General features: G+C 43.3%; 1 protein-coding gene across 1 annotated transcript in view; it reads right to left on the reverse strand.

Annotated features, from left to right (window-relative positions):
• The window catches only part of LOC147729680 (myosin regulatory light chain 2B, cardiac muscle isoform), a 104,591-nt gene that overhangs the window by 35,167 nt on the left and 57,063 nt on the right, over positions 1 to 12,361 (reverse strand). Inside the window, exon 5 of the mRNA XM_086954567.1 lies at positions 9,224 to 9,302. Coding sequence (XP_086810693.1) covers positions 9,224 to 9,302 — 79 coding nt within the window. The remainder of the gene's footprint in view (positions 1 to 9,223; positions 9,303 to 12,361) is intronic.

Genomic DNA, 12,361 nt, shown 5'->3' on the forward strand with positions numbered 1-12,361 from the left:
AACTATGTCGTGTTTCATGTTTGCACTTCGACTTCCTAACATCTGCTTTCATCCTCGTTCTACGTCACAATTTTTTATTTCTTTCAAGAAGCCTTTTGGTCCTGTGTCCCCTTCTACCCCGGCCAGGGCCAGAGGGCTCAGGTGGATTATGGCTGGAGCAGGGATTGATACACTCTACTAGTGGGGCTGTGGCATGCCAGCCATACATTTCCTTAGGATGTTTTGAAAACATTCCTAAAGCAGCAGATTAGTCTCGGGAGTCGATGTTTAAAACATTTTGTTCCAAACTCATTCCACATGTATCGTGCAATGTTATTACAAAGCTTTGAAGTTGTCATAATTGTGCCTCCGGTCTTGTAAAAGAATGGAAAATATCCCCCACAAAGGTTTGGGTTCTATTGAAGACAAAGAGTCGAAGAGTACCCCTCCTTGTTTCTCTCTTTGTTTATCTCTTGTTTTTACTCTTCTCAGTTTCTTGTGGGGTCTGGTTTTTCAATGGAGGCCAATAGCCTATCATCAAACCCTGAACAAATGAGAACCTCTCATTGTCATTTTAAGCAAAGATCCACTGGACTTCAGAAGTTTAATATTAAGACTTTCTTCTCATTCTTCTGTTTGAGACCTTTTTATTATACACTGCGACCCTTTCTGGTTGCAAAGAAGAGGACGGTGGCTGCTCTGCTGACTTAATGACACTATAGGTTGTGTTACAATAGGTGGTCACATTGTGAGGTCAGCTGTACTGTTGACCTTTGCTGCTTTGGTGTTGAATGTTGATGTTACTTTATTCTTTGCTGCTGGAGATTTTCAGGAAGGAACAAAAGTCACAATCATCGCCTCTGTGTCTTTAATGGAATCCTAACTTCCTGTCGTGTTAGTGAGGAAATATTTTCCATTGTCAATGCTTGGTAACAATATTAGGAAATAAGGAAAAACGCACCACATGGGTAGAGCAGTGCTTTGCAACCAACAGTTAAATATGAAGTACACAGGGGAAACACCAGCAGAGACGGCAGAACAGGTGAGTTCTCTATCTAGGGTTTAGGTTCAAATCCAAAGGAGGAGGGTAGCAGTAAGTCAACAGGTGGCACGCATCAGGTGCCTTTAAAATTACCACAATCTCACATGTGCAGTGTGTATGAGTTTATGTCAGAGTCAAGGGAGAAAGTGTGGCCCGACCACCGAAACGTATAGTCCAGCATTTAGGGAGGCAAATTAGCCACATCTCGAGCACTAATGAAAAGCCCAGCCACTATATCCCTGGTACTCGCCTTGTTGCTGATCCTTGAAGGCTCAGCCAGTAAGAGGAACCCAGGGACCAAGGGACATACCTGCACCTGGCACTTCCCTCATCAGGGCCGGACTGCGAACCAAACCCGGCCCTGGCAGAGTGCTTGGCCGGACCCCCGGGGGTTGGGGGTGCGGCCGTGCTGTTTGCTAGGGCTGGTTTTTGCAAATTTTGTTACACGGGCTGGTATTGTAGCTATGCTGCAAAAACCGGCAGGTTACAAAAACAGCCCCCAGAGGCCCAAAATCAGCCTCCACCCTAGTGGCCCACTGGGGAAATGCCTGGTGCCTGCTACGGCCAGTCTGGCGCTGTCCCTCATTACTGTTGCGTGCATGTGTGTGTGTGTGTGTGTGTGTGTGTGTGTGTGTGTGTGTGTTTGCACACACCCCCCGGCCTCTCCCCTGTGCCATACCTGTAGGGGTGCTAGCACTGGTCAGGCCTCCAGTCTCAGAGGCTGAAAACTGCAACTGGTAAGTGTCTGCATTATGAAGCTCAGGGACAAGCAGTACTCCCAAGCTATTGTATACAGGCAGGCCCCTGACAGACCCACAGCCCCATTGGTGGGACCTAACTGCAGAGTCCCTCAAGCAGGGGGACAGGCTGCAGCACAGCAAAGATGCAGGCAGCCAGTCGGCAGCTATACAAACATAGATGGTGAGTAGCGCAACATCTTGTAGCCGGTGAACGACTGTGGGTGTTGTGTATCTACATATATCAGCTCTGGAGGACATTCTCTGAGATGCGGTGAATACCCCATACATTTTAAGGACACAACGGCCTCAGTTGGGCATTCCTATTGCACACCTGTTTAGGGTAATCAACCTAATAATAATTTTTTTCTTCTTTGAGAGTTTTGTAAATATATATGTATTCGCATGTGTGCATATATGTATTAATATATGTGTGTGTATACATAGATATATTTATATATATTAATGTAAATCCCTCTCCCCCTCCCTAGGCCCTAGATAGATCCCATACTAGCAATAACCCCTACCTAGCCCTAAATCTTAAACACTCCATGCTCTTATCCACCTGTGAGGGGTTGGGTGTGGCATAATATCTTGCTTTGTGTTAAAAAAAAAAAACTGAAATTAACAGAAAAAAATTAAAGGTAAAAGCGATGATATGGTTCGGTATGGTAATATCTTACTTTATGTTGGAAAAAAACTTCCAAAGTTCACTAAAATGAGCAAAAGTTAAAGTGAAGCTAGACTTGGGTGAAATATCAGTCAAAACGTACAACTTTAGACAAAAAAAAACACTGAGCTTCACTAGTTATAGGTAACTACAGTAACTATAACTCATGCCCTTGCCATGCACTGCTTATGACCTCACATGATGCATCACTCATTACATGTTCTGTGACATCTTTGAAAAGTTCACTGTTGGCATCCCAGGTGACATTGCTGTGAATGGCGGGGTTGCAAGTTATATTTACTTTACTTAGCTATAACTGGTGAGTTTCAGTGGTTTTTGGTGTGTAAAATGTTGCATTTTAACTGACATGTTCACCATACTATAACATCACTTTAACCTTTTTACAGTGAATATACACACACACACATATATATATATATATATATATATATATATATATATATATATATATATATATATATATATATATATATATATATATATATATATATATATATATATATATATATATATATATATATATATATATATATATATATACATATATATATATATAGGAAAAAGAAGTGTGGAAGCCCAATTCTGGGAACAACAAAGCATTTATTGCAGAAATCAGCATGCTCTCATTTATATCCCTTACGCGTTTCCACTCCATAATGAGTCTTGTTCACAGGTGGAGCAGCTTGTCATGAAATGGCTACGTGCGTCTTATAAAACTATGCCCCACATGACTCATGATAATCTGGCATACATTACCGCAAATGCATTGGAGATTAAATTCTACATTTAACAACGGCAACAAGGATTTCAAATAAAACATGTTTGTGACTAAACTTGCGCAGTTGTATATTTTTATGTTTGTTTGTTTTTCAATGCATTTGTGCAATAAAGCTATTTAAAGTATTGGAGAGTTATGTGCAATTATATTTCAGCCTGGCACAGTACATCATAGATGTTCCGAGCACAGCCTTTGACAAAGTTGTTTAAAATAATGTCTTAAATAGACACAAGGCACTGTCTTGAATAGTGCCATATATATATATATATATATATATAGATAGATAGATAGATAGATAGATAGATAGATAGATAGATAGATAGATAGATAGATAGATAGACACATATGTATGTATGCATAAACAAGGCAAGGTACCCATGCCATGCTATGTCTGTAAATCAGCGGTGAATAGCGGAATATGATATTCTCATGTTGGGCTTGTTGTAAGCTCCTCTGTTGAGATTGTGAAAGAAAAGGCAGCCTGATTCATCAAGCCGAAATCGGCTCGCAAAGAGCCAGATTCTGAGAATCTGGCCCTTTGCGAGCTCTATTTTTGCATTTGGGATTCATCATCCCAAATGCAAAAATCGGTAATAGCGATGTCGCAATTTTGCGAAGAATTACATCTAAGGAATCTCTATTTGAGATTCCTTAAATGCAATTCATCATCCATTAAAAAATTGCGAATTCGCAATTTCGGCCCGCTATTTACCGCGAGGTCAAACCTCGTGGTAAATAGCGAAAAAAGTTGCATGTTGCAGTGTACGCAACACCTGTTTCAATTTTCATTTAAGGGGTGCTACAGGGTGTCCTTTGGACACCCCTGGCACCCTTTAAATCGCAATCTTATTTGAGATTAGCTAATTGCTAATCGCAAATAAGGAATACTCCCCATTCATTACTATGGGCCTTTTGAATCGCTATTATAGACTCGCAAAACGAATCTATGATGAATCAGGCTGAGAGTCCTTTAAGGAAGCTGTCAGAGAGATTGGTCACTCATCAACAAAACAGCAATCTAGTGGAGCCCTGAGATCCTTCCTTCTCACCCAGTGCGAGGGATCAGGGGAGCTGCTTGAAACATTTCACACACTGGATGTGGCCTGTACAGAGCAGCTCCTGTGCCATGTGTGAACTATTTGGAGAAATGAAAATATCTGAAAGCGGCGTTATTGTTTGAAACAAAGTCCCGTCTGACATTTTTTTGTAGATATGGCTAGCATGGGCTTGCATCAAAAACGCGGGTCCTTGCGACGAAATGCCCAAGTGTCACCTATATAAACGCACCTTGATGCAAAGTCCTATTTCCACTGAAAAATGTTAGGTTTTTTAGCGCAAAAAAGGTTTTGCACTGGAGAGATTTTACAATGTCCCTTTTGGTGGCTTTGAGGCAGCAGAAATGCATGATACATCTGCTGCCACATGTTATTAGTTAATGTTTCCCCATATACGATCTCAAAATGGAAGAGCAGAGCAAAGTTTACTCGTTCCGTGATGTTTTTTTTATAAAAGCTCCTTCTAAAGTATTTTATTCAGTCAAGGTAAATATAGGTCATCTATGTGTTGGAGGCATGTCATATGCATTTCAATTCTGTTCGAAGTTCAACACACAGTGGATACAACGTAGAGAAGGAATCTTCCAACAAGAATTTCGGATGTATTTGAAGACATATACCTTTGTAGTGAATGGTCATATTGCACCCATTGTGGACATCTGTTGTGCTAATTCCTCGGTCTGTGCAGCCTCATCCTCAAAGGACCAGGCCGGCATCTTTCTAACACATTTGGAAAAAGGATTCCGTGTCCTGTCCCAGTGTTCGACATTCACCAGCACGCGCCAGACCAGGGCACAAACAAGAAAGACGAACAAGACACTTACAGGGTTTATGGTGGGGCGACAAGCGAAGGAGGGGCACGTGGAAAAGCATTGTCACCATTTTCAAAGCTAGTCAATTTGCGTAGATGATCCATTTCTTGGAAGAAAAAAAAGAGAAGTTCCCGGAGGCTTTCCAGAAACCATTAGCAGCCCTGCCTTGATGTGGGTAGCATGGGAATGCGCGCGCTAGTCAATGTCAATCGCGCGACCGTCATTGGAAACATGTGGCATCACCCTGTCATTCGCAAATGACTTTGTGCCGTAGAGATGTTTTATAATCCATGATCATGCCGCTCCTCAAAGTCCCTTCATTTAGGGTTTTCATCAGGGGAAAAAAGGCAGTTTTGGTTTACATCTAACTAAAGACCTTTTCTCAACGATCTTCAAACATCATAGACCCATTCCACCCATGTTTATTTGTTATAAGTAACTTAACGAAGATTCTATAAAATAATGCAAATTAGGAACCGCTTACCGGTAGTCAAGGGATGCGGGTGATATTGTTGTCATAATAATAATACATCCTTTCCTTTTCATGATCACACGTGAATGGATGAATGGGAATCCCGTCAGTGGCTCACAGGAAAAATGAAACCTTAATCCCAACCCCATATCTCTGCCAATAGAGCCATAAGTCCAGTGGTCCCAAATAGGTGGGTACCGCTTTCCCCTCTAGCTGCTCCGTCAACAGCTTACTACTCCAAATTGGGTCCTCTATTAGAGAAATCCTCAAACTCCGGCTAGTTACTATGTAGGGCCACAGTGTAATGCGGGTCATTCTAGATACTGCTTCTGTTTTGCCCAGGTGCAACAAGCGCCACCATATTTTAAAGTAATCAAAAAAATTTACTCGAGGGAAAGAGAAACATGGCACCTGGCTCTATCTAGTGATGTGGCCACATGCTGCCTCCTTATCAATGAAGACGGCGTGCTGTCTTGCAATGCAAAATCTATATATAAATGTTGCCCTCCCTCCCCTATTGACTACCATGCTCAAACGATGCCTTTTTTGTAACCGCTCTAGGCCCAATTTAGAGTTTGGCGTACAAGTTACACCATTGCAGTGGAGATGGAGTACCCTCGCCGCCAAAGTCTCGGCACACATGCCCAATGTTGAGTTGGGTGGACCACCAGTTTTACGCCAATGGAGTAAAGCTTCCCCTTTCACCATAAAATGCGTCAGTGGTCCGAGGAAGTATGGGCCTTCGGAGGTAAGCCACCCGACCATTTGGCCTATGTAGAATAGGCAGTCGGATGGCTTTTCTTTTAATATCGCTGCCACGAATATCCTGACAGTGAGAGACAGCACAAATTAAAATTAAAATTACCCCCCAACACCACTGGAGAAAGCTCCTATAATGTTGGGGCCACTACTGTTTATTTTTCCAAAAACAAACTCCAACATTGGAAGTTTGTTTCTGAAAAATGTAAAACTTTTAAAAGTTTGCCGTAAGTATCCGTCACCAATGACAGACGCACACCACACTTTTAAATGGCTTTATTGAACCGCTGTGATGACAGTTCATACAAAACAAACCTACAGAATTCATCGCAGGGCTGGAGGTGAATTCTGAAAATGGCAGTCGGGGTAAAGGCAGGGTGGCGGACGTGAAGTCCTCCACCGCCCTGACGGCCTTTCCTCCATCTGCCAAACACTAAATTGGGACCTCTGTCTACTCTGAGATCTTGGGAGCTCTGCGATGCACCAACAGCCTAGTTGTTTGCAACTTGAAACAATCACTATTTCCCATCTATGGCCTAACTATTTACATTAAACCATGCAAATTGTTGCTCCTATGAATTGAGTAATTTTTGCACGCTTACTTACCTTTCTTTAGTTTTCTCTTAGTGTCCACCAGTCATGAAGGCCTTCACGTAGTTCAAGACAGTGCCTTAGGCTGGCAGCTTGCTGGCTGGGCATGGGTATAAAATCTAAGTCCCATATTGCCTTACAAGTGTTAACAACCGAACTGTTTGCAGCACGGCTGCGTAGCTGCAATCTACTAGCCAGTTGTTGGAGACTTACCACTGAATGTCTCACCGCTGAACCCAAGAAGCCGAGAATAAGCAGCCTTGTAGGGAGCTAGTATGAGAACCAGTTGACAGATGGATCGCTGATGCCTAGAGTGACCCTGATGTCTATCAGTTTGTGGCAGTGACAGTTTTAAGCACAGCAGATAGGCTGAGGAGCATGATTTAGTTATAGCGCTTTGTAATGGGCCACTTAGATATAGTTAGATACATGGGTGAGGATGGATTCCATAGACAGATTTCCTCAGAAGCCGGGTGGGAGGGTGGAGGTTAGGCATGGAGAGATAACAGGAGAGTCAATCAAACACAGGATAATAGAGCATTTTGAAGAAAAATTGTTGAAAGAAAAAGAAGGGGCATCATGGGTAGAATCTGGATTTGAGATGGTGTCAGAAATGATCAACTAATTGATTCATGAAGTCGTATACAACAGAACTCAAGAGCAAGGGCTAGACGTTGAATCATTTTTAAATTAAGAGCTTGGATGCCGCTTAGAACAGGTTAGTATAATTTGGCTTTATCGCTGCAAAATAGCCATTTGCACAAGCCGCGCTGTGAAGATCAATGAACTCAGTAGCTATCAGGTCCCAGATGAAGATGGGAGAATAACGCTCACCTGAAGGAGTGAGTGGGGGTGATGGAAAGCAACTCAAAGAGTGGAGGGCTAGGTGCAGAAGAGAATGCTTATGATAGGTTTAATGGTAAATCCGTCGGACAGAAATGTTAGTCTATCCAGGATGTGATCCTGGATAGAAGAACATGTAACTATTACTCGAGTTGACTTTGGAACACTGAGGAAGATTTTACATCAGTTTTCCCTGATAGAGGGTGATGGACTATAACGTACCTTGGTGTCAGCCGTCCATGTACCGAAACGGCGGTTCGATATGTGTCGTTGTGGACAGCTGTAGAGATCATAATGGAGAGAACAAGAGAGGTGGCGGATACAAAGGATGGACTGACCAAAGAGAGGAAGAGCAGGGAGCGCCATCGCCGAACACCACCAGTCAGGATACCCGGGCTGAACCTGTTTCTACCACTGCCACCAGCTCAGCCCACCTAGGAAAGCAGACTGCCATTAACTCCAAAGAGCCGGAAGCATCTCTGGAACCTGATCAGGGCCACAAGATCGACCTATGCCCTAACCCAACTCTTAGCCAACGACTCTCAGATTTTGTATGCACCGCCAAGCACCCCGGGGGAGCCTTGTTATGAGCTATGGTTGGATGGGATGTAGTGAGCTACCCAGCTCTCGCTGATGTCCTCTGACCCCACGCAACCTGACATCCGGGCACAGCCAGGTGCGGCTGGAAGGTATAAATGAACGGGATCTCGACCGCTCGTGGTCAGTCCTGCACTATACATTAGAGTGTGTCCGTGATCTTTTACCTCCCCGCATGGCCGACAGTGGCATCTTTATTTATTACTCTTTCGCGACCCACTAGAAATCAGCTGGCGACCCACGAGTGGGTTACGACCCACAGTTTGGGAAACACTGACATAGACAGAAACAAAATACAGCCCGTCTAGTGCTACATGCATTTTAGGTTGACTTAAAGCCTGACCCCGGTGTGAGAGGGAAGAGTCCCAGGGAAATGAAAGTGACCTTTCAGCCATATGTGACTGGGAAAGGTTGCCATCTTGAAGTGGAATATTGAAGATACATCAATGAATAGGTAGAAGGAAAGTAATAGAATAAAATGTGATTTCTTGAGATTGGCACGTAACCCCCATACTTTGCATTTATTACATTTATTTTATGCTGACTCTAAAGTGACTGCAAACTAAATATGATTCGGGATCAGCAAAGAATTGCTTTGACTTTTTTGGCTCTGTAAAGGTGCACATTTTCAAAGCTTCTCTCACAGGCAAAAGTTACTACTGTTACTCTTAATAGTAAGAGTGTTCGAAGAATAATTCTGAGTCACTGAAGTCCTTAAATGTCGATTGAATTAGATGCATTGATTGTGATTGAATAATCGCGTCATGGGATTCCTGTATCTGCAATGAAGGGGGTAGGATCACAGCCTTTTCGCCACACCACAACAAACACCAAAAATGCAAAAGGACATACAATTTATGAACTTACTAGTCTGCCTTAATATGGCCTTTCGTATCGGGGTCGAAAATCTTAAAGGCATTTAAAAGGGTTTCCTCTGGGTCTGTGCCTGAAAAAAAGACATGGAGATGTTACAAAATAAAGTCTTACACATGTTTCATCTGGAGCAGAGCTGTTCAACATAGTTCTAGGAAGGTCGGATCCATGCCAGGATTTTAGGATATAATAACAAACATACACATCATCCATCAGAACAAATCAGAAAGAACACCACACGTGCATCCTATGCCACGCAACAGAACCAGCCACTTATGAACAACACAAAATATCGAACTGAGTGCATTAGGCAGAACGCCTCCCAAACACCCAACTGGGCTCAGATATACCTAGAGGTGAGTTTCACCAGGCTTGCAGCATTTCAAGCATTATTAAGTAACAACAGAAGAGTAGACAAAAAACACATGTACACCAAAGATAGCTAGCAACAGCAACCCACTCCCAACAACGCCATAGACTGTGGATGTTCAACAGGAAACTGCAGATGCAAGTGTGTAAGCCCCCCACTGCCAGCGTGGCACTGTGTATACCAGTCTAAGAAGATGGCATGAAGCATTACTACCCACTAGGACACAATTACAGCCATGTCATGCACATAGAAACACCACAACTGTGCTTGATGACTCAAACCACATATCCAGAAAATAAATCTCAGGTTCATACAGACTCGAATCCATGGTGTAAATCGAATTCACCGGTGTGAGGCTATAGGACGTTTAATACACATATCTCTCTAACCATTACATAGTCTGTGGTTATAATTAAAATCTGGTATGGATTCAGCATTCCTGGACATATGGTGGACACCCTTGATCTACAGCCATTAAAAATACCGCCGATGGGTAACAGTGTCCAGAGAGTGGTATGAGCAGAGTTGTGCTGGCAACTTGAACTTTTTTGTGAAATTACTGTCTGAGTCAAAGTACACATTTCCAAAGACACCCCCAGGCGTGTCCAGCACATGTCTAGGAGAGAAGAGCTGCCCGAGGTGTGAAAATATTAAAGAAAGGTGAATAAGCATAGGCAAACTCATCTCTGGGTCACCGGTCTATGGTGTAGGTCTACAAGAGCTGGATCCATTCCATGGCAGAAGTTCTTGGTACCCACCTGTGTAGATAAATCTTGGATAAAGCCACTGTATCTAAATGTATTTAATGTGGATATCCTTAATATTGGGCAGACATTCCTCACACTACAATACTGTACAACCTAGCTCTAGTGGCTCTGGCCAGTTCCTTAGTGTGACCATATCCCTCCAGGTCATTATAGAAATAGTTTTCAGTCCTGGATATTTATGTAAAATGTAATGCATTCTGGGTGTTGTAGTCTTGTTTTACCTACGACAAACGAATTTGACTAAAACATTTGAAGTCAATGATTTGTAAATTTGTAGTTAGTTTAAGACTTGGAGAGCGTATCCGTAATGACCTGGAGTGAGATGGCCACATTAAGGGGCATATTTTAGAGAGGCGTCTGTCCCGCTTGCACCACACAAAGTACTTTCAGTCCGATTTATGAAGCCACGGAAAGCTGACTTTGAATGGATTCATAAATCTGGAGTCGGGAAACGCAGCGCAAATCTCTGCGTTGCCTCACTCTGCGCATGGAGCAGTTCCATGAGCATCGTGGTGGGTGCTCCCACGTCACTCCCATGGTTTTTGATGCATTCCCACATTCAGTAAACCGGGTAAACCTCGGATTGCGCCAGTATGCTGCGCCACCCCAGGTGAGGCTCACTGAGGAGAAATAGTTGTATTTCTACTCGTTTTTTCCTCTTTCTATGTGTGTTGTATTCTGCCATGTTGTAAGGGTGCCCGCGTTGGCACTAGCCTGTTGAAACAGCGCCAGCGCAGATGGAAAGTACAGGAATGCACCATATTGCTTAAATACAGCACATTCCTGCCCTTTTGCTGTGACGCAGGGCAGCACAGCAAGGAGACTAGCTACGCTGTCCTGCGCCACTATATTCATAAATATGCTCCAAGTGCACTGGATCAAAGACATTACTCGGTAATAAATTGCAAATGTATTTCTCCTGCTCTTTTCTCGTCCATTACAGGACCTCAGCACCCTCAGCATCTATGGATAATAAAAATAATCCGCATTTATAAAGCGCACAATCACCCGTAAGGGTCTCTAGGCGCTGGGGCAGTCAGGAAGATTAAGCAAACTATTGCCCAGAGTCAAATGGTGCTGGGCTAATCTGCCACCGGTGCCAGGGATCGAACCATGATCCCCAGATTCCGAAGTCAGTCGCCCTAGCCGCGGCGCCACACCTCTTCCCACCTCTTCCAGCTTCTTGTTCAGCTGGGTACCACCTTTGTCATGGCCACACTGGAGTATGGCTATAGGAGAGGTGTTTTGTCACCTATACGAAGAGGTAGGTGCAAATTGCCAGAAGGCAGGTGGACACCGGTCCACCCAATATAACTGAATATGAGTATAAGCCAATCATTTGTGAGGCTATAGGAAAAAGCTCTTTCTGAAGTTGAGGAGCGAAATCCAGGTGTTGAATATCAGACACCCTCTCGTTCCTTTTCACGGTCTGACTTGACAGTGCAGCTGTTTCCAGACTATGATCTGAGCATCACTACGAAGGGGCTCTGGCTCTACACACATGTTGAGAGCCAGGAGAACAAGTGTTGCTTGGGCAAAACGCGTGCTCTTCACATAAAAGTGCTTGCCTTCCCCACAGCTGTGATCATTTTGCTTATTTATGCAGCTACCTGGGTTTGAATTTTCAGGGGCACACCTGAACATTTGTGGTCAGTATTGGAGGATTGCTGATTATGATACATATTTTTTCTAACACTTTGGTGTCTGCTATTGTACAACATGGATGTCTCAGTGTTATGGTAGTATATTGGATAACTGAAACATTAATAAAAAAAAAACATTTTTTTGACTTGCATGAATTTTTGTGGCTGGCTTGACAGTGCATTTATGAGACAGACCTATTGGCATTGCCAGGGCTTGCTCAATATGACCTTTATCCACCAAACAATATCACTTGTCATTGCCCCTTCATTCTCTTGACTCAAATCGTACATAAACTCTTTGGGGTGATACCTCGTGTGGCAAGTACCACCTCAAGCAGGACCGCAGGGTGTT

Source organism: Lissotriton vulgaris, chromosome 2_1 (genome assembly GCF_964263255.1).
Source record: "Lissotriton vulgaris chromosome 2_1, aLisVul1.2, whole genome shotgun sequence".
In the NCBI taxonomy this organism is placed as follows: domain Eukaryota; kingdom Metazoa; phylum Chordata; class Amphibia; order Caudata; family Salamandridae; genus Lissotriton; species Lissotriton vulgaris.